At 49.4% G+C, this 26,176-nt stretch overlaps 2 protein-coding genes across 5 annotated transcripts in view; both read left to right on the forward strand.

The window, feature by feature from the left end:
- The first annotated feature begins 798 nt into the window (after positions 1 to 798).
- On the forward strand, positions 799 to 8,649 carry LOC119942706 (peroxisomal 2,4-dienoyl-CoA reductase-like). Its single transcript, XM_038763606.1, has 8 exons — positions 799 to 954; positions 3,630 to 3,698; positions 3,882 to 3,933; positions 5,053 to 5,188; positions 6,850 to 6,974; positions 7,064 to 7,157; positions 7,469 to 7,573; positions 7,892 to 8,649. Exons 1-8 carry the CDS (start codon positions 869 to 871, stop codon positions 8,107 to 8,109), a joined length of 885 nt encoding a protein of 294 aa, XP_038619534.1. The 5' UTR covers positions 799 to 868; the 3' UTR covers positions 8,110 to 8,649.
- A 5,231-nt stretch (positions 8,650 to 13,880) lies between these two features.
- Positions 13,881 to 26,176, forward strand: part of LOC119942875 (calpain-15-like) — a 161,583-nt gene continuing 149,287 nt past the window's right edge. For all 4 annotated transcript variants that reach the window (XM_038763897.1, XM_038763898.1, XM_038763899.1 and 1 more), the window contains exon 1: positions 13,881 to 14,467. In XM_038763897.1, the coding sequence (XP_038619825.1) occupies positions 14,054 to 14,467 (414 nt within the window). In that variant the 5' untranslated portion in view covers positions 13,881 to 14,053. The remainder of the gene's footprint in view (positions 14,468 to 26,176) is intronic.

A 26,176-nucleotide genomic window follows, 5' to 3' on the forward strand; every position in this document is an offset into this window, starting at 1 on the left:
AGTCTGAAAAATGGGGCTTCGGACCGTGAGCCCCAAATGGGACGGACGCTGAGTCCAACCCAATTTGCTTGTATCCACCCCAGCGCTTAATACAGTGCCTGGCACCCAGTAAGCATTTAAGGAAAAACAAGATTATTATTATTATTACAGGTGAATGTGGTTGGACACAGACCCCGTTCTGCAAGGGGTTCCCAGTCCAAGAAGGGCAGAGAACAGAGAAGCAGTGTGGCTCAGAGCCCGGGCTTGGAAGTCGGAGGTCCTGGGTTCTAATCCCGCCTCTGCCACTTGTCAGCTGTGCAACTCTGGGCAAGTCGCTTCCCTTCTCTGCGCCTCAGTAACCTCATCTGGAAAATGGGGATGAAGACTGTGATACAAGGTGATCAGGTTGTCCCACATGTAACCTCCCCAGCGCTTAGAACAGTGCTTTGCACACAGTAAGCGCTTAACAAATGCCATCATTATTATTAGTAGTAGTAGTACAGTGCTCTGCACACAGTAAGCGCGCAATAAATACGATTGAATGAATGAATGAATGAATGAATGGAAGGAGAAGCAACTGCGCCTGCGCTAGCGCCCCTCCGCCCGGCGCCGCACTGCGCCTGCGCCAGGGCCCCCTCCGCCCAGGGTCGCACTGCGCCTGCGCCAGCGCCCCTCCTCTCAGGGCTGCACTGCGCCTGCGCCCCTCCGCCCAGGGCCGCACTGCGCCTGCGCCCCTCCGCCCGGAGCCGCACTGCGCCTGCGCCCCTCCTGAGCATCGGGCCCGGCCCGAGACTACAAGTCCCGTCAGCCCCCGCGGCCGGAGTGTGGTCAGGACTGTTAGGCCTTTCCTTGCCCTCTCAGTGCCAAGGGAGCCCTGGCCGAGGGCACGATGGTAGGGGCACCGTCGCCGCCGGACGTGGCCACCGATGACTGCCTCCGTGAATATTCCTGCCTCTTCAGCCCGGACATCCTCCGGTAATAATAATGTTGGTATTTATTAAGCGCCTCCTATGTGCCATGCACTGCTCCGAGCACTTGGGTAATAATAATAATAATAATGATGGCATTTGTTAAGCGCTTACTATGTGCACAGGACTGTTCTAAGTGCTGGGGAGGGTACAAGGTGATCAGGTTGTCCCTCGTGGGGCTCACAGTCTGAATCCCCATTTTACAGATGAGGCAACTGAGGCCCAGAGAAGGGAAGTGACTTGCCCAAAGTCACACAGCCGACTGTTGGCAGAGTCGGTTGACCTCTGACTCCCAAGCCCGTGCTCTTTCCATTGAGCCACGCTGCTTCTCTGTAATAACGGTAATAATGTTGGTATTTCTTAAGCGCTTACTATACACTGTTCCAAGCGCTGGGGTAATAATAATAATAATAATGTTGGTATTTATTACTGATAACAGTAACGATGGCATTTATTAAGCGCTTACTATGTGTTGTGGGACAACCTGATCACCTTGTATCCCCCCCAGCGCTTAGAACAGTGCTTGTGGCATATAGTAAGTGCTTAACAAATACCGTCATAATAATAATAATTATTACTATTGTCTGCTGTGTAACCTTAAGCAAGCCACTTCACTTCCCTGGGCCTCAGTTACCTCTTCTGTAAAATGGGGATTAAGACCGTGAGCCTCCTGTGGAACAACCTGATTAGCTTGTAACTACCCCAGCGCGCAGAACAGTGCTTGGCACAAAGCGCTTAACAAATATTCTTATTACAAACAAATCGGGTTGGACACAGTCCCCGTCCCGCGTAGGGCTCGCGGTCTTAATCCCCATTTTACAGACAAGGTAACAGAGGCACAGAGACGTTAAGTGACTTCCCCAAGGCCCAACCTCGCCCTTGATTCCCGATCCCGGAATGTGACTTTGGGTGTTCAATAAATCAATCGTATTTACTGAGCGCTTACTGTGTGCAGAACACTGTGCATAGTGCTTGGGAGAGTCCAAAAGAGTTAGTAGATACGTCTCCTGCTCACAACCAGCCGCCCAGTATAATGGTGTGCACACGGAAGGCGCTGTAGTACTGCTGTAGTACTCAGCACTTAACCATGTGCTAAACCCTGGGTTAGTTACAAGATCATCAGACAGGACACACACCTTGCTGCTTGAGTGACTTAAAATCTGCTTTACCTCCGTTTTTCCAATGAGGGACCTGAGAGGCCGAGAGGTGAGATAACATAATTATAATTGCGGTGGAATCTCTTAAACCCTTCCTAGGTACAAGCACTGAACTGAGCGCCGGGATTGATACAAGATAATCAGGTCGGACACACACAGGGCTCCCAATCCAAGTGAGGAAACTGAGGCAGGACAAAAATACAGTGACTAGGTCAAGGGCAGGGCAGGGATTGTGTCTACCAACTGTCTTGTTTTGTACTTTCTCAAGCGTTTAGTGCAGTCCTCTGCACACAGGAACTGCTCAATAAATACAACTGATTAAGTGCTTGACCTTGAAAAACCTTCTCTTGACTCCATGTATCAGCCTTTCACCTTTCTATCATTCCTGCCCAGCTCCTCGAACCATTCATTCATTCATTCAGTGGTATTTCTTGAGCGCTTACTGTGTGTACGTATTTACTATTCTATTTATTTTGTTAATGATGTGCATATAGCTATAACTCTATTCTATTTTGACACCTGTCTAAATGTTTTGTTGTCTATTTCCCCCTTCTAGACTGTGAGCCCGTTGTTGGGTAGGGACTGTCTCTATATGTTGCTGACTTGTACTTCCCAAGCGCTTAGTACAGTGCTGTGCACACAGTAAGCGCTCAATAAATACGATTGAACGAATGTGTGCAGAGCACCGTAATAAGAGCTTGGAAAGTACAATTCGGCAACAAATAGAGGCAATCCTTACCCACAACGGGCTCACAGTCTAGGATGGGGGAGACTGGCATTAAAACAAGTAAACAGGCATCAGTAGCATCAATATAAATAAATAGAAGTATACACCAGTTGTTTGCACCCCCTGCCTCCACTTCGCCTCCTTTAAGTCATTCATTCATTGTTGTATTTATTGAGTGCTTACTGTGTGCAGAGCATTGTACTAAGCGCTTGGCAAGTACAAGTCAGCAACATAGAGACGGTCCCTAACTTCTGCACCCTGAACTTCACAAAAACCGCCCGCTTCGAGGTTCCAGTGACCTTGTCCTCACCAAGTCTCAGCTCTGTCCCAATCCTGTTTGACCTATCAGCTGCTTTCGACACTGAACCGCCCCCTTTTCCTGGACTTATCTCACCTTGGTTTTGCTGACACTGTCCTTGTTTTGTTTTGGGTTTTTTTTGTTGTTGTTGGTATTTGTTAAAACACTCTCCCGTCCTTCAAAACCTTATTAAAAGCACACCTCTTCCAAGAGGCCTTCCCCAACTAAAGCTTCATCTCCTGTAGTCGTCATCTGGCCCATTTCAGCACTTGATATACGCTCCTCCCTCAGCCTCCCAGCACTTATGTTCATATCCACAATTTATTTTCAGGTCTGTCTCCCCACCTAGACCGTAAGCGCCTTGTGAGCAGGGAATGGGTATACCAACTCTGTAGTATCGGACTCTCCCAAGCATTTAGTGCAGTTGTCTGCATACGGTATGCACTCAGTAAATATCACTGGTTGATTGATTGATTGATTGACTGACTGTCCATCCACAGGGGCAAGGTGGCCTTCATCACCGGAGGAGGCTCGGGAATCGGCTTCCGCATTGCTGAGATTTTCATGAGGTAACGGTTCAGCCCAGGGGAGCCTGTCTGGTTTTCCATATTTGCCCTCCCCTGCCCGATCATGGGGTCCTGGCCCCCCGGGCCTGAGGGTAGCCCTGCCCCTGGCAGCAGGGGAGGTGGCCATCTGGTCTGCACCCATGCTCCGCGGTGCCCTGAGATGTGGCATTGGGCCCCCTCCCCCAGACACGGCTGCCGCACCGTCATCGCCAGCAGGAGCCTGCAGAGAGTCTCTGAGGTGAGCCGGGTCCCCTGCATAGACCGTTGTGGCTGGGGGGCGCCGGGGGACTCTGATCTTGTCGTCGTGGTGACCCCCACCCTTCTGGACCGGCAGATCCCGTGGCCGTGGCCCAGCTGGGCGTTCCGAGCCGCGTGGCGTGGCCCGGGTGCCCGCTGCCCCCAGGGGAATCCTGGGCCGGAGCACTGCGACCCAGCCGGCGGTGGCGTCGGGAGCAGGCTCTTTTCCGGATTCCCGTTGGGCCCGGCCCCCTCACGGGAAACCTCCACGTCCCCCAGGGGCAGCCCCAGCTGGCATAGCCGAGGACACCCAGGGTCTCCTGGTCCCTGGAGCCAGGCTCCTGGAACTGGGAGGGCTCAGTGGTTGCCCCGGGGGCCCTCCATCCTTGATTGTGTGGGGCCCCCAGAACCTGGCCGTGGGCCGTTATGTCTGCAGCTGTGATCTACCATGCTTTCTCTACCTTCCTTCCCCTTGTCCCTCTCCCTCCTCCCCGGCCCCCATCCCTCTTCCCCCTCCTCCTCGCCTGGCTGACCAGGAAGGACACAGAGTCCTGCTGTGCTGGGGCCTGAGTCGACCCAGCCCCCGGGTTGTGGTGGAGGGGTCCCGGATCAGTGCCGGCTGGCCCGAGGTCTGGGGCTTCCTCTGTTTACTGTAAGGTGGCGCTGAATTTGCCCTGAACTTTGCGCTTCCCCCTTTGGATTGTCAATTACCTGAAGGCAGGGAACTGGGTGAGGGTTGGACAGCCGCTCCCGGCCTCCTGGAACCGGGGCTCGGCTGGCTAGAGAGTTGGTGAGGGGGGTGCTCACAGCCCCAGGTGGGAGCAAGCCCCCTGTCCAGGACGGGTTTCTCCCCGAAAGACGGGAGGAGGACCGGGGGAGGAAGGCTGAATCTCACCTCTCTTCTCCTTTCCCGGCTTTCCCCCCGTTCCTCCCTCTGCCCTTTCCCTGAGTCTTCATTCGTTCACTTCAATGGTCCACCTCTGCCTCTCGTCTCCTCCCGCCTCTCATCTCTTATCTCTCCGCTGCTCCTCCCTTCCCGCCTGCCCATCTCATCTCTCTCTGCTTTTCGTCTCTCTCTCCCTCTGCTCTCTCTCTCCACCACTCCTTCCTCCCGGTCCAGGCTGCCGAGAAACTGAGGGTGGCCACGGGCCAGCGATGCCTGCCTTTGTCTCTGGACGTGCGGCAGCCCCAGACGATCGCCGCGGCGGTCGACACGGCCCTGAAGGAGTTGGGCCGGGTGGACATTCTCATCAACGGTGAGGTCCCTCGGCGGGGCCCGGTATCAGTCCGGTGGCTCCGAGTCCCACGATCAGGGACTCCGTGGCCACGTGGAGACTGTCAGTGGCCAGCCCGAACCAAGCAAGGGCAGGTCTGCCTTTGTCCCGATTCCCATCCTCCCAACCCTCCTCTCCAACTTCCTCCTTCCCAGCCTCCATAGCCAAAACAACCTAGCCCTGTCAGACACACTGGGCCTCAGCTCTGGCGAGTTCTCAATTGTCCAGTGTCTTACCAATTCCTTGGGACAACCCTTCTCTCCTAACCTTAGCTAGGGGCTGTCTCTCCCACCTAATAATTACTTCATTTATTCAGTGCCTATTACGTGTTCAGCGCTGGAGTAGATGGAAGACAATCAGATCTCATGGTGGGCAGGGAGCATGTCTACCAACTCCGTAATGTTGCCCTCCCCCAACCCCTTAGTACAATGCTCTCCACACAGTAAGCTCTCAATAAATACTTTTGGTGATCGGACATAGCCCCGTCCTACAAGGGGCTCACTGCCTCAGAAGGAGGGCAAGTGGGGAGTTTCTCTTCATTTTACCAAGGAGGAAACTGAGGCCCAGGGAGGGGTTGAGTGACTAGCACATGGCCACACAGCAGGTTGGTGGCAGGGACTCCAGGTCTCCTGGCCCTTAGATTCGTGTTCTTTCCCCTAGGCCAAGCTGCCTCCCTCCCTGTCCCCTGAGGAGGCCTGGCCCAGGCCAGGGGGGAATGACAGGAACACCCCAAGCCCCAGCAACACTCACTCCGGCTTGTGGCCTCTGGCGAGAGTTGTTGGCCAGGGACTCAGTGGGTCAGCTTAGTCGTGGGCCTCAGGGGCCGGGCTCCTGGGTTTGTGTCCTTCGGTGTGGGAGAGGGACTGTTAGAAACCCGAAATGTGCCCTCCCTCCCCCAGAGCTGCCCATGGCATTGTGGAGCAGGATGCCCCCATCCAGTCTGGGAGGATAATAATAATAATAATAATGGCATTTGTTAAGCGCTTACTATGTGCAAAGCACTGTTCTAAGGATCCACGGAGGCAGGGTGGGCCTACTCTTGTCCTCGTCCCAGCCGCCCGGTGCCCCTCAGAGGGGGAGAATGGGTGCCACGACACCAGCCACACCCGCATGGCGAATGCTCCCGGGGCCTGCAGCAGCACAGTACCGAGACTGGCACATCGAGGTCCCTGAGGACTGAGGGGCCACCCTGGGCGGCCCCATCTGGCCCATCCTCAGGGCATCTGAGAAACTGAACCATGTCGGGTCCAGCTCATACCCCAGCCATTGCTGGCCCCGAGGATTCTAGGAAAATGGGACTGTTCAGCCTTTAGGATTTGGGTCCGGGTCCAATCCAAGCAGATCCCGGTCAGCTCCAGACTGAGATGGCCCAATGTCAAAAGCTAGGGCTGGCGGTGGCCAGGGATGGGGAGTGGGTTGCCCGCAGTTGCGGGCCAGGGCAGAGGGAGCAGCAGTAGAAACGGCGGGTTATTGGGCGAACCTTGCTCTGCTGCTCGCCTGCCCTGGCTTTCAGGCAAAACAGGGCTACTGCTCCCGCTCCCGCCCAGGGGACGGACGGGTCTGTGCCCCTTCTGTGCACAGCTCCGCCACCGCCCCCACAGAGCCTCCCATCCCTTCACTCTCCATCCTCTCTCTCCCCTCAGGTGCGGCAGGTAACTTCCTGTGCCCAGCCAAGGCTCTGTCTTTCAACGCCTACAAGACAGTGATCGACATAGACACCATCGGCACCTTCAACGCCTCCAAAGTGCTCTTCGAGAAATGGTTCCAGGTAGGCGGGGCCGGAGCCGGTCTCCTGGACTCCACCGCTCCCCCGGTCCTCCGGCCGGACCCCATCCTCGCTCTTTTTGTCTGCTCCAGGACCACGGAGGAGTGATCATTAACATCACGGCCACGCTGAGTTTCAAAGGGCAGGCGTTGCAGGTGCATGCTGGAACCGCCAAGGCTGCAGTAGGTCTGTCCCCGGCTCGGGCGGGGGCCTTATTTCCGCTTTCCCGGGTTGGACTCTCTTCCCGGTTCCACGCCCCAGTTAGGGCGACCCCAGTGCCCGGGGGTGCCCGGTCAGTGGGGTGGTCCCACCTCCTCGAGGTCAGCAGCGCCTCCCACTCCAGTGAACCGTGGGCTGCTTTGGCACCACCCACCCGGGTTCCTCGCTTTTGCTGTTGTGGCTCTCTGCCCAGCTCTCCCTCATCCCTGCCCCTGGCTGACCGCCCCCAGTGACTCTCTGCCACCGGTTATTTTCCTTTCTTTTGCTCCCCGGTGCAGACGCCATGACCCGGCACCTGGCCGTGGAGTGGGGCCCCTACAACGTCCGGGTCAACAGCCTGGCCCCCGGGCCCATCAGCGGCACCGAGGGCATGCGGCGTCTCGGTAAGGCATATACGGGGCGGGTCCAGCCGGGGCCACGGAGGGAGGCATCTGGGTCAACACTCGTCCTTTCTGTTGGGTGAGGCGGGGGACGGGGGGGTGCCCGAATACAAGCTCCTTCTGCTAGACCACACTGCCCCACGCTGAGGAGCCCGGAAGAGTGGCACATGGGACCAGCCATGCCCTGCAGCCGCTTTCAGCTGGTTCGGTCCGGCCCTAGGCTACCCCACCTCTCGCCCCCAATGATTTCCTCTCCCTAGTGCCCTTCTCAGTGGGTGGCAGGGAGAGAGTGGCCGCTCAGTCGGGGCTGTTTGGTTCCAGGGGGTTCCCAGACCCACATGAGCAGAGCCGTCCAGGAGATCCCCCTCCGGAGGCTGGGGAACAAGACGGAGATCGCCCACAGCGCCCTGTTCCTGGCCAGCCCCCTGGCATCCTATGTCACGGGGGCCTCCTTGGTGGTGGACGGCGGCAGCTGGCTGACGTCCTCCAATGGCTTCTTGGCTCCGTCGGCGGCCGCATCCTTCTCTGCTAAACTCTAAGTGACGAGCTCTCCTCCTCAGGGGGCTTCACTGGCCATCCGGGGTCTCCCGGGGATGGGTGCCCTGTGGCCTTAGACTTCTGCTCACTTGCTTCTGCCCACCTTCAGCATCTGTGTGCCTTCCTCTCTCTGTTCACTGTATTTCTCTGCCCACCTCACCTGTTTGACTGGAAGTTCCTTATGGGCAGGGAACATCTCAGACTTCTGCCGTCCCTTCCAAGTGCTTGGAACAGCGCGTGGCACTCAGTATACACTCAGTTAACACTGTTACCCCTCCACCCCCTCTTCCCACACCCCGCAGAAAGCCTGCGATCAGCCAACGGCTTATGGGGCATATCACAAATTGTATGTTGCTGCTCATGGTAGTAGTAGTTACTGAGTTCTAGGCACCGTATTGAACGCTTGGGAGACTACAACAGCACCCTGACCTCGATCAATCAGTCCGTCAGTGGTATTCAGCGCTTTCTTTGTACAGAACACTTTTATTAAGCGCTTGGGTGAGTGTAATAGAATCAGTAGATATGAACCCTGACCTCAAGGAGATTACACGCTAATGTTACAGTCTATTAAATGCTTGGGAACCCTGCCCCTATGTAGCTTACACTCTAACGGGTGTAGTGCAGTGTACTAAGACTAGACTTTAAGCTCCTTGTGGGCAGGAATGCGTTGTTAGATTGTACTCTCCCAAGCACTTAGTACAGTGCTTTGCACACAGTAAGCGCTCAATAAATACGATTGAATAAATGAATGAATAAGTCCTTGGGGGAGAATAAGTAGACTCAATCCGTTGTGGGCAGGGAATGTCTGTCGTTTGTTAATATTTTACTCTCCTAAGTGCTTAGTACAGTGCTCTGCACATAGCAAGCACTCAATAAATAGGATTGATTGAACCCTGCCCTGAAGGAGCTTACCCCCTAATGGGTGCAATGCAGTCTACTAAGTGCTTGGGAGAGAATAAGGAGATGTGAACCCTGCCTTCAAGGAACTAGTATGCTCATTCAATTGTATTTTTTGAGTGCTTACTGTGTGCAGAGCACTGTACTAAGTGCTTGGAAAGTACAAGTCAGCAATAGAGACAATCCCTGCACACACCAGGCTTACAGTCTAGAAGAGGGAAAACGGACAACAAAACAAGTAAACAGGCATCAATATAAATACATAGAATTATAGATACATACACATCAAAGCAAGTAAACAGGCATCAATATAAATTATAGATATGTACATATAATAATGATGGCATTTATTAAGTGCTTACTATATGCAAAGCACTGGTCTAAGCGCTGGGGAGGATACAAGGTGATCAGGTTGTCCCATGGGGGGGGCTCACAGTCAATCCCCATTTTCCAGATGAGGTCACTGAGGCACAGAGAAGTGAAGTAATAATAATAATGATGATGGTATTAAGTGCTTAATCTGTGCAAAGCACTGTAATAAGCACTGGAGTGACTTGCCCAAAGCCACACAGCTGACAAGCAGTGGAGCTGGGATTTGAACCCCGACCACTGACTCCAAACCCCGGGCTCTTTCATTCATTCATTCAATCATATTTATTGAGCACTTACTATGTGCAGAGCACTGTACTAAGCACTTGGGAAGGACATGTTGGCAATATATAGAGACTGTCCCTACCCAGCCGCGGGCTCACAGTGTAGAAGGGGGAGACAGACAAGAAAACAAAACATATAAACCAAATAAAATAAATAGAATAAATATGTACAAGTAAAATAGAGTAATAAATATGTACAAACATATATACACGTGCTGTGGGGAAGGAAAGGACCTGTCTATAAGTTTTGTTTTGTTGTCTGTGTCCCCCTTCTAGACTGTGAGCCCGTTGTTGGGTAGGAACCGTCTCTATATGTTGCCGACTTGTACTTCCCAAGCGCTTAGTACAGTGCTCTGCACACAGTAAGCGCTCAATAAATACGACTGAATGAATGAGGGGGCTCAGTCTGGGAGTCACAGTCAGTGGCACATTCAATTGTATTTATTGAGCGCTTACCGTGTGCAGAGCACTGGACTAAGCGCTTTGGGAACCACAATGCTTCTCCTAACACAAGTGTTGTGGAGCAGGGAGAGGGGTCCAGTGCTCTGTACACAGCAAGCGCTCAATAAATGCGATTGATTGATTGATTGATTGACTGAATGGCCCCAGGTTTACCTCAGAGCCGCGGGCGACGCCTGGGCCAGCAGGCCGGAATGCGCATGCGCCCCCGCTCCGGGCCACCCGCAGGTAGCCGAGCCCGGGAGCGCGCACGCATGCGCAGCTCCGCTCCGGCCGCGCGCACGCACCTCCCTCTCTGTCAGGAGCCAGCTTCCACGCGCGCGCGCCCGCCCCAACTGTCAGCGTGCATTCATTCATTCAATCGTATTTATTGAGCGCCGACTGGACTCAAAGCACCGTACTAAGCGCTCGGGAGAGGACATCATTCATTCATTCAATCGCATTTCTAGATTATGAGCCCACTGTTGGGTAGGGGCCGTCTCTATATGTTGCCAACTTGTACTTCCCAAGCACTTAGTACAGTGCTCTGCACACAGTAAGCGCTCAATAAATACGATTGAATGAATGAATGAATGAATGAATTTAATTCAATGCGATTCAGTTTCATTCAGTCTAGACTGGGAGCCCGCTGGTGGGTAGGGACCGTCTCGCCCCCCCCCTCCATCCTCCCGTCTTACCTCCTTCCCTTCCCCACAGCACCTGTATATATGTATATATGTATGTACATATTTATTACTCTATTTATTTATTTACTTGTATCCCCCGCGCCTGGAATGCCCTTCCTCTGCCCATCCGCCAAGCTCGCTCTCTTCCTCCCTTCAAGGCCCTGCTGAGAGCTCACCTCCACGTGGGACAACCTGATCACCTTGTATCCCCCCAGCGCTTAGAACAGTGCTTGGTGCATAGTAAGCCATCAACAAATGCCATGATTATTATTACTATAGTAAGCGCTCAACAAATGCCATCATTATTATTATTAATAATCGCTTAACAAATGCCATGATTATCATTATAGTAAGCGCTCAACAAATCAATCAATCAATCATATTTATTGAGCACTTACTGTGTGCAGAGCACTGAACTAAGCGCTTGGGAAGTACAAATTGGCAACATATAGAGACAGTCCCTACCCAACAGTGGGCTCACAGTCTAAAAGGGGGATCAATCAATCAATCGTATTTATTGAGTGCTCACTGTGTGCAGAGCACTGTACTAAGCTCTTGGGAAGTACAAGCTGGCAACACATATAGAGACAGTCCCTACCCAACAGTGGGCTCACAGTCTAGAAGGGGGAGACAGAGAACAAAACCAAACATACTAACAAAATAAAATAAGCAGAATAGATATGTTCAAGTAAAATAAATAAATAGAGTAATGAATATGTACAAACATATATACATATATACAGGTGCTGTGGGGAAGGGAAGGAGGTAAGATGCGGGGGATGGAGAGGGGGACGAGGGGGAAAGGAAGGAAGGGGCTCAGTCCGGGAAGGCCTCCTGGAAGAGCTGAGCTCTCAGTAGGCCCTTGAAGGGTGGAAGAGAACAAAACCAAACATACTAACAAAATAAAATAAGTAGAATAGATATGTACAAGGAAAATAAATAGAGTAATGAATATGTACAAACATATATACATATGCCATTATTATTATTATTAATAATAATCGCTTAACAAATGCCATGATGATTATTACAGAAAGTGCTCAACAAATGCCATCATTATCATTATTATTATTATTAATCAATACAGTTGAATGAAGGAAGGAAGGAAGGGGCCAGCCGGCCGACCCTCAGGCGTCGTTACAAACATATATACATATGCCATTATTTTATTATTATTATTAATAATAGCTTAACAAATGCCATGATGATTATTACAGAAAGCGCTCAACAAATGCCATCATTATCATTATTGTGATTATTATTAATCAATACGGTTGAATGAAAGAAGGAAGGGGCCAGCCGGCCGACCCTCAGGCGTCATTACAAACATATATACATATGCCATTATTATATCATTATTATTAATAATAATCGCTTAACAAACGCCATGATGATTATTATAGAAAGTGCTCAACAAATGCCATCATTATTGTGATTATTATTAATCAATACGGTTGAATGAAGGAAGGAAGGAAGGGGCCAGCCGGCCGACCCTCAGGCGTCATTACAAACATATATACATATGCCACTATTATATTATTATTATTATTAATAATCGCTTAACAAACGCCATGATGATTATTATAGAAAGTGCTCAACAAATGCCATCATTATTGTGATTATTATTAATCAATACGGTTGAATGAAGGAAGGAAGGAAGGGGCCAGCCGGCCGACCCTCAGGCGTCATTACAAACATATATACATATGCCACTATTATATTATTATTATTAATAATAATCGCTTAACAAACGCCATGATTATTATATAAAGCGCTCAACAAATGCCATCATTACTGTGATTATTATTAATCAATACGGTTGAGGGAAGGAAGGAAGGAAGGGGCCAGCCGGCCGACCCTCAGGCGTCATTACAAACATATATACATATGCCATTATTATATTATTATTATTAATAATAATCGCTTAACAAATGCCATGATGATTATTATAGAAAGCGCTCAACAAATGCCATCATTATCATTATTATTAATCAATACGGTTGAGTGGAGGAAGGAAGGAAGGGGCCAGCCGGCCGACCCTCAGGCGTCATTACAAACATATATACATATGCCATTATTTTATTATTATTATTAATAATAATCGCTTAACAAACGCCATGATGATTATTATAGAAAGCGCTCAACAAATGCCATCATTATTGTGATTATTATTAATCAATACGGTTGAGTGAAGGAAGGAAGGAAGGGGCCAGCCGGCCGACCCTCAGGCGTCATTACAAACATATATACATATGCCATTATTATATTATTATTATTATTAATAATCGCTTAACAAATGCCATGATGATTATTATAGAAAGCGCTCAACAAATGCCATCATTATTGTGATTATTATTAATCAATACGGTTGAGTGGAGGAAGGAAGGAAGGGGCCAGCCGGCCGACCCTCAGGCGTCATTACAAACATATATACATATGCCATTATTATATCATTATTATTAATAATAATCGCTTAACAAACGCCATGATGATTATTATAGAAAGTGCTCAACAAATGCCATCATTATTGTGATTATTATTAATCAATACGGTTGAATGAAGGAAGGAAGGAAGGGGCCAGCCGGCCGACCCTCAGGCGTCATTACAAACATATATACATATGCCACTATTATATTATTATTATTAATAATAATCGCTTAACAAACGCCATGATTATTATATAAAGCGCTCAACAAATGCCATCATTACTGTGATTATTATTAATCAATACGGTTGAGGGAAGGAAGGAAGGAAGGGGCCAGCCGGCCGACCCTCAGGCGTCATTACAAGCATATATACATATGCCATTATTTTATTATTACTATTAATAATAATAGCTTAACAAATGCCATGATGATTATTATAGAAAGAGCTCAACAAATGCCATCATTATTATTATTATTAGTCAATACGGTTGAATGCAGGAAGAAAGGAAGGGGCCAGCCGGCCGACCCTCAGGCGTCCCTCAGCGGCCTGAGGCGACGACGCGAGGCGCGCGCCAGGGGGCGTGACGTCATCGCGCGCACGCGCGCCGGGCGGGAGGGAGGGGGGCGCGGTGTCGGTGCGCGCGCCTCCCCCTCACCTTGCCGCCCGTCGGCCATGGCGGCCGGCGCTGAGGAGAGGTGATGAGGAGATGAGGAGGGAGCGGGCGGGGACGGAGATGGCGGCGGGGGCGGCCCCCGGGCAGCCCCGACGACGGCCGCCTCGGCCTCCTCAGCCCGCCGCCGCCGCCGTCCTTTGTCCCTGAGGCGGGGGCCGCGCGTCGCCCGGCCATGGAGGCGGACCGGCCGCCGGCCTGCCTCAGCATGGCGCCGGCCCCCGCGCCCCCGGAGGAGCAGGACCGCCCCCACCCACCACCACCACCACCACCACCACCACCGCCGCCCTCTTCCCCTCCCCGGCCCCTTGAGCCGGTCCTCAGCGGGGGACGCCGCCTCCTCCGGGAAGACCCCCCGGCCCGGCTGGCCGTGGAGGAGAGCATCCCTCCCGGGCCCGTGTCCCTCTGCGCCCTGGACCTCCGCCCGAGGGAGGGCCCGCCGGGCCCGGACGCCGGGGTCCCCCTCCCCGAGGAGCCCCCCGACGGGCCCAGGCTCCGGGCCGTCTTCGAGGCCCTCGACCCCGACGGCGACGGCTTGGTCCGGGTGGAAGAGTTCGTCCAGTTCGCCACCGTCTATGGGGCCGAGCAGGTAATAGCAATAATAGTGGCATTTGTTAAGCGCTTACTATGTGCAGAGCACTGTTCTAAGCGCTGGGGAGGTTACAAGGTGATCGGGTGGGCCCACGGGGGGCTCACAGTCTTCATCCCCATTTTCCAGGTGAGGTCACTGAGGCGCAGAGAAGTTGACTTGCCCAAAGTCACACAGCTGACAATTGGCGGAGCCGGGATTTGAACCCACGACCTCCGACTCCCTGCTCTTTCCACTGTGCCAATAATAATAATAATGGCATTTAGTAAGCGCTTACTATCTGCAAAGCACTGTTCTAAGCGCCGGGGAGGTTACAGGGTGATCGGGTGGTCCCACGGGGTTTCCACAGTCTTCACCCCCATTTTACAGGTGAGGGAACTGAGGCACAGAGAAGTCAAGTGACTTGCCCAGAGTCACACAGCTGACAATTGGCGGAGCCGGGGTTTGAACCCACGACCTCCGACTCCAAAGCCCGTGCTCTTTCCACTGTGCCCATAATAATAATAATGGCATTTAGTAAGCGCTTACTACCTGCAAAGCTCTGTTCTAAGCGCTGGGGAGGTTACAAGGTGATCGGGTGGTCCCACGGGGAGCTCACAGTCTTCATCCCCATTTTACAGGTGAGGGAACTGAGGCACAGAGAAGTTGACTTGCCCAAAGTCACACACCTGACAATTGGTGGAGTCAGGATTTGAACCCACGACCTACGACTCCAAAGCCCGTGCTCTTTCCACTGTGCTAATAATAATAATAATGGCATTTAGTAAGCGCTTACTACCTGCGAAGCACTGTTCTAAGCGCTGGAGAGGTTACAAGGTGATCGGGTTGTCCCACGGGGGGCTCACAGTCTTCATCCCCATTTTACAGGTGAGGGAACTGAGGCACAGAGAAGTTGACTTGCCCAAAGTCACACAGCTGACAATTGGCAGAGTGGGATTTGAACCCACGACCGCCGACTCCAAAGCCCGTGCTCTTTCCACTGTGCCCATAATAATAATAATGGCATTTAGTAAGCGCTTACTACCTGCAAAGCTCTGTTCTAAGCGCTGGGGAGGTTACAAGGTGATCGGGTGGTCCCACGGGGAGCTCACAGTCTTCATCCCCATTTTACAGGTGAGGGAACTGAGGCACAGAGAAGTTGACTTGCCCAAAGTCACACACCTGACAATTGGTGGAGTCAGGATTTGAACCCACGACCTACGACTCCAAAGCCCGTGCTCTTTCCACTGTGCCAATAATAATGATAATGGCATTTAGTAACCGCTTACTACCTGCAAAGCACTGTTCTAAGCGCTGGAGAGGTTACAAGGTGATCGGGTTGATCCACAGGGGGCTCATAGTCTTCATCCCCATTTTACAGGTGAGGTCACTGAGGCACAGAGAAGTTGATTTGCCCAAAGTCACACAGCTGACAATTGGCAGAGCGGGATTTGAACCCACGACCGCCGACTCCAAAGCCCGTGCTCTTTCCACTGTGCCAATAATAATAATAATAATGGCATTTAGTAAACACTTACTACCTGTAAAGCACTGTTCTAAGCACTGGAGAGGTTACAATCATCAATCAATCAATCAATCGTATTTATTGAGCGCTTACTGTGTGCAGAGCACTGGACTAAGTGCTTGGGAAGTACAAGTTGGCAACATATAGAGACAATCCCTACCCAACAGTAGGCTCACAGTCTAAAAGGTGATCAAGGTGATCAGGTTGTCCCACGGGGGGCTCACAGTCTTCGTCTCAATATGTTACCAACTTGTACTTCCCAAGCGCTTAGTACAGTGCTCTGCACACAGTAAGCGTTCAATAAATACGATTGATTGATTGATCCTCATAAATCACCATTTAGTTATTTATTGTTTACCTATTCATTCGTTCAGTTGTATTTATTGAGCGCTTACTGTGTGCTGACCATTGGCGGAGTCTGTGTTTGAACCCATGACCTCTGACTCCAAAGCCCGGGCTCTTTCCACAGAGCCATGCTGCTTCTCTTGAAGCATCCTCATAAATCACCATTTATTTATTTATTTCTTTTGTACATGCTTGTTCATTCGGTCATATTTATTGAGCGCTTACTGTGTTCAGAGCACTCTGCTACTAACACTAATAATGATGGCATTTATGAAGCGCTTACTATGTGCCAAGCAGTGTTCTAAGTGCTGGGGAAGTTACAAGGTGATCAGATTGGCCCACGGGGGGCTCACAGTCTTCATCCCCATTTTACAGATGAGGCAACTGAGGCCCAGAGAAGTGAAGTGGCTTGCCCAAGGTCACGTGGCTGACCATTGGCGGAGCTGGGATTTGAACCCATGACCTCTGACTCCAAAGCCCGGGCTCTTTCCACGGAGCCACACTGCTTCTCTTGAAGCATCCTCTTAAATCACCATTTATTTATTTATTTTGTACATGCTTATTCATTCAATCGTATTTATTGAGCACTTACTGTGTGCAGAGCACTGTACTACTAATAATAATGATGGCATTTATTAAGTGCTTACTATGCGCACCACACTGTTCTAAGCGCTGGGATGTTTACAAGGTGATCAGGTTGTCTCACAGGGGGCTTACAGTCTTAATCCCCATTTTACAGATGAGGTAACTGAGGCCCAGAGAAGTGAAGTGACTTGCCCAAAGTCACACAACTGACAGTAGGCAGACCCGGGATTTGAACCCATGACCTCTGGCTCCAAAAGCCATGATCTTTCCACTGAGCCACGCTGCTTCCCTAAGCACTTGGGAATTACAAGTTGGCAACATATGGAGATGGTCCATACCCAACAGGATTTGCCAGTCTATTTGTTTTGTTAATGATGTGCATAGAGCTTTCATTCTATTTTGACGGTTTGGGCACCTGTCTCCATGTTTTGTTGTCAGCGCTTAGAACAGTGCATTGCACATAGTAAGCACTTAATAAATGCCATTATTATTGTTGTTATTATTATCGTCTTCCTCCCCCTTCTAGACTGGGAGCCTGTTGTTGGGTAGGGACTGTCCCTATATGTTGCCGACTTGGACTTCCCAAGTGCTTAGTCCAGTGCTCTGCACACAGTAAGCGCTCAATAAAAACGACTGACTGGATGAATAATAATGTTGGTATTCGTTAACCAATAATAATGATGATGGGCATCTGCTAAGCACCTACTCTGTGCCGGGCACTGTTCTAAGCACCAGGGAGGATACAAGGTGATCAGGTTGGCCCACGTGGGGCTCACAGTCTTCACCCCCATTTGACAAAGGAGGCCCAGAGAATAATAATAATAATAATAATGGCATGTGTTAAATGCTTACTCTGTGCCAGGCACTGTTCTAAGCGCCTGGGAGGATACAAGGTGATCAGGTTGGCCCACGTGGGGCTCACAGTCCTCATCCCCATTTGACAGAGGAGGCACAGGTAATAATAATGATGGCATTTGTTAAGCGCTTACTATGTGCCAGGCACTGTTCAAAGCACTGGGGAGGATACAAGGTGATCAGGTTGGCCCACATAGGGCTCACAGTCTTCATCCCCATTTGACAGAGGAGGCCCAGAGAATAATAATAATAATAATGGCATGTGTTAAACGCTTACTATGTGCCAGGCACTGTTCTAAACGCCAGGGAGGATACAAGGTGATCAGGTTGGCCCATGTGGGGCTCACAGCCTTCATCCCCATTTGACAGAGGAGGCACAGAGAATAATAATAATAATGATAATGGCATTTGTTAAGCACTTACTATGTGCCAGGCACTGTTCTAAGTGCTGGGGGGGGATACACGGTGATCAGGTTGGCCCCCGTGGGGCTCACAGTCTTCATCCCCATCTGACAGATGAGGCACAGAAAAGTCAAGTGACTTGCCCACAGTCACATAGCTGACAAGCGGTGGAGCCGGGATTTGAACCCATGACCTCTGACTCCCAAACCCGGGCTCCTTTCACGGAGCCACGCTGCTTCTCTAATAATAATAATAATAATGTTGGTATTTGTTAAGCACTTACTATAATAATGATGATGAGGGCATCTGTTAAGCGCTTACCATGTGCCAAGCACATAGCTATAATTCTTTTAGACTGTTAGCCCACTGTTGGGTAGGGACTGTCTCTATATGTTGCAAACTTGTACTTCCCAAGCGCTTAGTACAGTGCTCTGCACACAGTAAGCGCTCAATAAATACGATTGATGATTGATGATGTATTCTGACGGTTTTGATACGTCTACCTGTTTTGTTCTGCTGTCTGTCTCCCCCCTTCTAGTCTGTGAGCCTGTTGTTGGGGAGGGACTGTCTCTGTTGCCCATTTGTATTTCCCAAGCACTTAGTACAGTGCTCTGCACACAGTAAGTTCTCAATAAATATGATTGAATGAATGAGCATTGTTCTAAACGCTCGGGGAGATACGAGGTAATCAGGGTGTCCCATGTGGGGCTTACTATGTGCCAAGCATTCATTCCTTCAGTCGTATTGAGCGCTTACTATCAATCAATCATATTTATTGAGCGCTCACTGTGTGCAGAGCACTGGACTAAGCGCTTGGAAAGTACAATTTGGCAACCAATAGAGACAACCCCTGCCCAACAATAGGCTCACAGTCTTGTTAAGCGGTTACTATGGGCCAAGCACTGGTCTGAGCACTGGGGTCGGTACAAGTTAATAACATTGGACCCGATCCGCGTCCCACGTGGGGCTCACAGTCTTCGTCTTTATTTTAGCACTGTTCTAAGCGCTGGGGTAGATACAAGGTCATCAGGTTGTCCCACGTGGGGCTCACAGACTTCCTCCCCATTTTACAGGTGAGGGAACTGAGGCCCAGAGAAGTGAAGTGATTTGCCCAAGGTCACTCGGCTGACAAGCGGCGGAGCCGGGATTAGAACCCACGACCTCCGACTCCCCAGCCCGGGCTCTCGCCACTAAGCCACGCTGCTTCTCTAACCATCATTCTGTCTACACGGGGCGTTGGGCAAACTTGTTTTGTTTTGCTGTCTCCCCCCTTCTAGACTGTGAGCCCATTGTTGGGTAGGGACTGTCTCTTTCTGTTGGACTTGGACTTTCCAAGCGCTCAATAAATACAATTGAATGAATGAATGACTGCCTCTGTTTTCGAATTGTACTTTCCAAGTGCTTAGTACAGTGCTCTGAACACAGTAAGTGCTCAATAAATGCGATTGAATGAATGAACCCAAAGCCCTCTCCCAACAATGTGTCTGGGCGTCTGAAATTTTGCATGAGGATAGGCCCCTGCTATTTTTGGAGAGTTTTTTCAAATGCCTCGCATTTAAGCACTTACTATGGGTCAAACACTGTTCTCAGCGCCAGGGTAATACTAATAGTCATAATAATGATGGTATTTTTGAAGCGCTTACTATGTGCCAAGCACCATTCAAAGTGCTAAGATAAATACAAAGTCATCAGGTTGTCCCACGTGGGGCTTAATCCCCATTTTACAGATGAGGCGATTGAGGCACAGAGAAGTGAAGTGACTTGCCTAAAGTCACAAAGCTGATAAGTGGCGGAGCCTGGATTAGAACCCACAACCTCTGACTCCCAAGCCCGGGCTCTTTCCACTGAGCCATGCTGCTAATTAGGGTGGACACAGTCCCCGTCCTGCACGGGGCTTACAGTCTAACCAGGAGGGAGAACAGGGAAACTGAGGCACGGGAAAGCGAAGCAGCCTGTCCAAGGTCACACAGCAAGCCTTTGGCAGAGCCAACAGGTCCTCCAACTTCCAATCCCAGGCTCTTTCCACTAGACCACACTGCTTCTCACAGTTAACGAATACTCACCTGCCAAACGTATGTTACATGTCTATCCTTCTGATAACTGAAGACTTCAACTACATGTACTCCAATAGAGGTTTCTCGGGCCTTCAATAGAGGAGCCTTCATTAATAATAATAATAATAATTGAGGTATTTGTCAAGGGTGATACTAGGTGACCAGCACTGTGTGAAGCACTGGGGTAGGTAAATGATAATCAGTTCAGACCCAGGCCCTGACCCGCCTGGGGCCCACAGTCTAGCAGGCGGGAGGGAGAACATTTCGTCCCCCATTCTACAAATGAGGAAACTGAGGCCCAGAGAAGGGAAGCAACTTGCCCAAGGTCACACAGCAGGCAAATTGGAGGAACTGGGATTAGAACTCAGGTTCTTGGATTCCCAGGCTCTTTCCACTAGACCAGTGTGCTGCTTTCTTAGTGTTCTTGAATGCGTGTACTTGAGGCCAGCGTAATCAGAGGAGATCCGGGGAGCCCCCTGTATAATCTAGGGGATCCCCTGTGTGTAATCCTAAGTGTCCTGGGACTCTTCTCTGCCAAATACCAACCTAGAATGACATCTTTTTGTGTTGTTCTCTCAAGATGCCTTTGTCTCGTGTTGGAGATTTTTAGTGTCTAAGCAAATCTGGATCGGTAAGAAATAGCCATCTTTGATTTTTATGTAACTCCCCTAAGTTTGCTCAGGTGCAGCCAGAACAACACCGGTTAAAAAATGAACGGTCCATCAGCTTTTAATTCTGTTTTAAGAAATAAGAGTTGAACATTAGATATAAGCACCTGTTTAATACCAGCCCCCTTCTTCCCCATTGAATCGAAAACCTCTTTAAACGTCTTTCCCTGAGCCATTATCCTTGTGCCGCTTAAGGTGACCTAGTTACCGCTTGCGAAAGGAATAATTGATACGTGGTTTTCTTCCTGATAAAACTAACAAGGGACTGTTTAATCCGGTGATGGCTATTGGGTTACAGGTTGGTGAGGAAGGCTGTTTCTTCTTCTACACTCTACTGTAAAACTTGCAAATATTTTGATGCCCAAACAGTGGTAGCTGTGGGGAGGTGTCTACCACCTCTGTTATATTGTAGTCTCCCAAGCACTTAGTACAGTGCTGTGCACATAGTAAGCACTCAATAAATACGATTGAATGAATGAATAAATAAATTCCGTTGTTAATGATGATGATGTATCCTTAGTTCACACACCAAAAAAGGTATGGCAAAAAAATTGCATGTAGACCTGTGAACATGTCAGGATGGACTGGGTTTTTCTTAAAATTTTGTAGTAGGACCAATTTGTTCATGAAATCAATCTACGGTATTGAGTACTTACTATGTGTAGAGCACTGGACTAAGTGCTTGAGAGAGAACGATGCAGCATTCATTCTTTGTCGCATTAAGCGCTTACTGTGTGCAGAGCACTGTACTAAGTGCTTGGGAAAGTACTATACAACAATAAACAGTGGCAGCCCCTGCCCACAATCAGCTCACAGTCTAGAGGGAGAGTTGCCCGACATGCTCCCTGCCCACCACGAGCTTCCAGTCTAAAGCCTTTTGCCCACCTGGAGGTGTCTAGCCTTTTACAGAACAGTTCATTAAATATTGAAGGTACGCACCAACAGTGTTGGCGAGAGTCCTCAGACTGATACAAGCTCTTAAACACTGGTTTTTATTGACGCTTACTGTGATCAGAGCACTGTAAAGTATTTGGAAGGGTACGGCGCAACAGAGTCGGTAGAGTCGATCCCTATCACCAAGGAGTTTACAGTCTCCGTGGGATTTGTGATGAAGTGTGATGACTCGGGCTTTAAATTCTAACCCCTTTAGATAGCACAGGTTCATATTACCATGTTCAAGTGTGGCTAGCTTTCTTGGCTGTAAAATGGGAATTAAATACCCGTTCTCCCTCCCCCTCAGATTGGGAGCGCCACAGGGACTGTGTCCGACCTGATGATCTTGAATTTATCCCAGGGTAAGCCCTTAAACAAAGGTTCATTCATTCATTCATTCAATCGTATTTATTGAGCGTTTACTGTGTGCAGAGCACTGTACTAAGCGCTTGGGAAGTACAAGTTGGCAACATATAGAGACGGTCCCTACCCAACAACGGGCTCACAGTCTAGAAGGGGGAGACAGAGAACAAAACAAAACGTATTAACGAAGTAAAATAAATAGAAAAAATGTGTACAAATAAAATAAATAAATAGAGTAATAAATATGTACAAACATATATACAGGTGCTGTGGGGAGGGGAAGGAGGTAAGGCCGGGGGGATGGAGAGGGACAGGAGAGGGAGAGGAAGGAGGGGGCTCAGTCTGGGAAGGCCTAAGATCACAATTATTGCGGAAGAGAGAGCAACAGGAATAGGAATGGTAAGGGTTGTTTTATGAATCTGTGTGCCAAGTTTAGGTGACCGTGGAGTTGGCCTGTTGGCAGGAGGTGGAAATTACCTGAGGATCTTTATCAAGCAATCAATCAATGGTATTTATTGTGTGTATACTGTTTGCAGAGCCCCAGACTAAGCATTTGGATGAATACAGTAAAGTAGAATTGGTAGGCTGTAAGCTCACTGTGGGCAGGGAATGTGTCTGTTTATTGTTGTATTGTTCTCTCCCAATGCATAGTACAATGCTTTGCACACAGTAAGTGCTCAATAAATGCGATTGAATCAACAGACCTGTTCCCTGCCCCAAAGGGGCTTATAGACTCGAGGGGGAGATACGTTCAAATAAATTTGTAGGAGAAACAGATATGTTCAAAAGGGCATACTTTGAAATAACCCTAACCCTAACATCAAGTGCTTAAGGGGAACAGATCCAAGTTCAGAGGTGAACAGGGGGGTTGAGGGCTCAGGAAAGGCCTTTTGGAATCAGATGTGATTTTTAGTAGGGGCTTTGAAGGTGAGGAGAATGGTGGTCTGTCAGATATAAAGGAGGAGGGAGTTCCATTCAAGGATCGGCAGTGAGACTAGAGGCTTCCTGGAGGTCCTAGAGGCTTCCCTTTCAAAGTATCCTAAAGTTTCATTCCATTAAAATCCTGATTTCTGGCCTATCCATAATGCATCAGAATCAGAAGTGTGAGGAGCAATGCCACCAGTACTCGTGAGTTCTAATCTAATCTAGTCGTGGGTTCTAATCCTGGCTCCACCACTTAGCTATGTGACTTTGGGCAAGTCACTTCATTTCTCTGTGCCTCAGTTCCCTCATCTGTAAAAGGGGGATGAAGACTGTGAGCCCCACATGGGACAGCCTGATTGCCTTGTATCAACCCCAGAGCTTAGAACAGTGCTTCGCACATAGTAAGCGCTTAACAAATACCATTATTATTATTATTATGAGAGTTTAGCAGAAAAAACCCTACTCTCCAGTGGAAAGAGCACGGGTTTTGGAGTCAGAGGTCACGGGTTCAAATGTCGGCTCTGCCAATTGTCGCCTAAAGTAGACGCATCAAAGATGAGTATCAAAGTCCATTGGGGATGTGGTTGCTACTACTCAATTAAAAAATCCAGAGAAATGGGTGAAATGAGCACATAGAGTTATTGGCACCAATATTGCTGATATTTTTAAAGGCATGCCACCCAGGAGATGCAGTTTTTGCAGAAACTATATTTTGTATTTTCGTCCTGTTAAGTGGAATGTATTCATGGAGATGTCTCAGGAGGTGCGTGCGTTCAGAGTTCAGCCTTGCTACTTTCAACTCTTATTTTCAGCCAAGTGGATTCAGCATAAAAGCTCAGGGAAATTCCTACCGGGAGAGACCACTTTTGTTTTCTCTAGAGGAGCGTCTCTTAGCTGAAGGAAATTCTTTGAGTAGGCGCAGCTCTCTCAGTTTTCCTCCAAATATTTTGCATCCGCTTAGGTCGTGTTCCTGTTAAACTCATTGAAGAGGTTATAAATGAGCGTCCTTATTTCTCACTGGGGCTCACATTTTTGTAGGCCACCTTTTACCTCTCATAAAAGCTCGTTGTGGCCAGGGAACTCTGCTGTAGCGTACCATCCCAAGTGCTTAGCCTAGTGCTCTACACATAGTAAGCGCTCAACAAATACCATAACAATTACTAATAATAATTTGTAATGAATGACTTCTGTTTAGAATCAAAACTGAATTGAGCTCAGCCGTCCCATTTTCTGACTCGTTTTTGCTCCTGGAAGACCTGTTACAGCTTCTGGCATATTGTCGGTCCTTCAGAGTTGAATGCCGGCCCTTGGATTCCGCGGAGTAGACAGGATCCGAGTCAGCGGGGTGAGGATAGGCCAGCTGGAAACCGAGTCAGGACGGCTGGGATACTCTCGGGGAGGGGAAAGGTCAGTGTTTGGTGGCCTTGGCCCGTGAGCCCCGGGTGGGTCAGGGACTCTGTCCGATCTGTTATTTTCCGTCTGATCCCGTCCCCGCCGCTTGCCTGATGGGTGATCTTGGACAAGTCACTTCACCTCTCACAAATGGGAATTCAATACCTGTTCCCCCTTCCCATTAGACTGTAAGCCCCTTGAGGGATGGGAACTGATGATCTTGTTTGTAACCCCAGTGCTTACTACAGCGCTTGGCACATCGTAAGCATTAAACAAATGTGATGATTACTATTGTTAATGATAGTAATAATAATAATGGAATTTGTTAGGTGCTTACTAGGCATCAAGCACTGTTCTGAACGCTAGGGTAGATACAAGCTAATCAGGTTGGACACAGCCCTTGTCCAACATGGGGTTCCCAGTCTTAGTCCCCATTTTGCATATGAAGTATCTGAGGTTCAGAGAAGTTGGGTGACTTGCCCAAAGTCACTCAGCAGACAAGTGGCAGAATGAGGATTGGAACCCAGGTCCTTCTGTCTCCTAGGCCTGTGCTCTCGCCATGAGGCCATGCCGCTTAGGGAAGCAGCATTATTGGTATTATCATTTGACTCTGCCCCAGTGCCCCTGCCATGTTTGGTAGGTAGAACGTGCTTTTATAAGTACTATAAGTCATAGGGGATCAAGCTTCATGCCTAACTGCAGTTCTAAGCTCTAGGCTGTGAGCTCCTTGGGAGCAGGGAACGTGTCTGCTAATCCTGTTGCGTCGTACTCTCCCAAACGCTTAGTACCGTGCTCTGCACATTGTAGGCGCTCAGTAAATGCCAGTGGTCAAGTGATCGAGCGAGTTGAGGTTTTCCAGCCTTGAGCGGTTTCCATAGGGAGCTTTTGGCTTGTGGGCTGTTTCGTCTTGCTTCTTGAAGTGTTTCGTAGGTATCATTCATTCATTCATTGTCGTATTTGTCGAGCGCGTACTGTGTGCAGAGCACTGCACTAAGTGCTTGGGAGAGTTCAGTACAGCAATAAACAGACACATTCCCAGCCCACAATGAACGTACAGTCTAGAGGGGGGGAAACAGGCATTAATATAAATGACAGATATAATAATAATAATTATGGCATTTGTTATCCACCGGGGTGGATACAAGCAAATCGGATTGGACATGGTCCCTGTCTCACTTGGGGCTCCCAATCTCGATCCCCATTTTGCAGATGAGGTAACTGAGGCACAGAGTAGGAAGTGACATGCCCAGGGTCACACAGCAGACATGTGGCGGAGGCGGTATTAGAACCCATGACCTTCTAACTCCCAGTCCCGGGCTCCATCCAATACACCATGCTGCTTATTATTCTTATTATCATTATACTCTCCCAGGATCTTTGTCCAGTTCTCTGCACATAGTAAGTGCTCCATACATACTATTGATTGACTGATTGGAAAGCAGCAGGCCCGAGCTGTAGGGAAATGTAAATTTGGGATTCCAGCTGGAATCTTGCCCTTTCCTTCCCTTGTTTATAGTCTCTCCCCCAGTGATGGTGCCTTTCTAGAGAGGGTTTTCTTGAGACTTCTCTCACTCTACGCTCCAGTTGTAAATTGGACCTTTGTGTGCAGGGGAGTCTGACCTTTTGGGGTTTTTACGAGTAATTGTGTCATTTTATTTTACATCATTCATTGCGCTTTCTTGTT

The sequence above is a fragment of the Tachyglossus aculeatus genome, chromosome 21 (genome assembly GCF_015852505.1).
Source record: "Tachyglossus aculeatus isolate mTacAcu1 chromosome 21, mTacAcu1.pri, whole genome shotgun sequence".
NCBI lineage: Eukaryota > Metazoa > Chordata > Mammalia > Monotremata > Tachyglossidae > Tachyglossus > Tachyglossus aculeatus.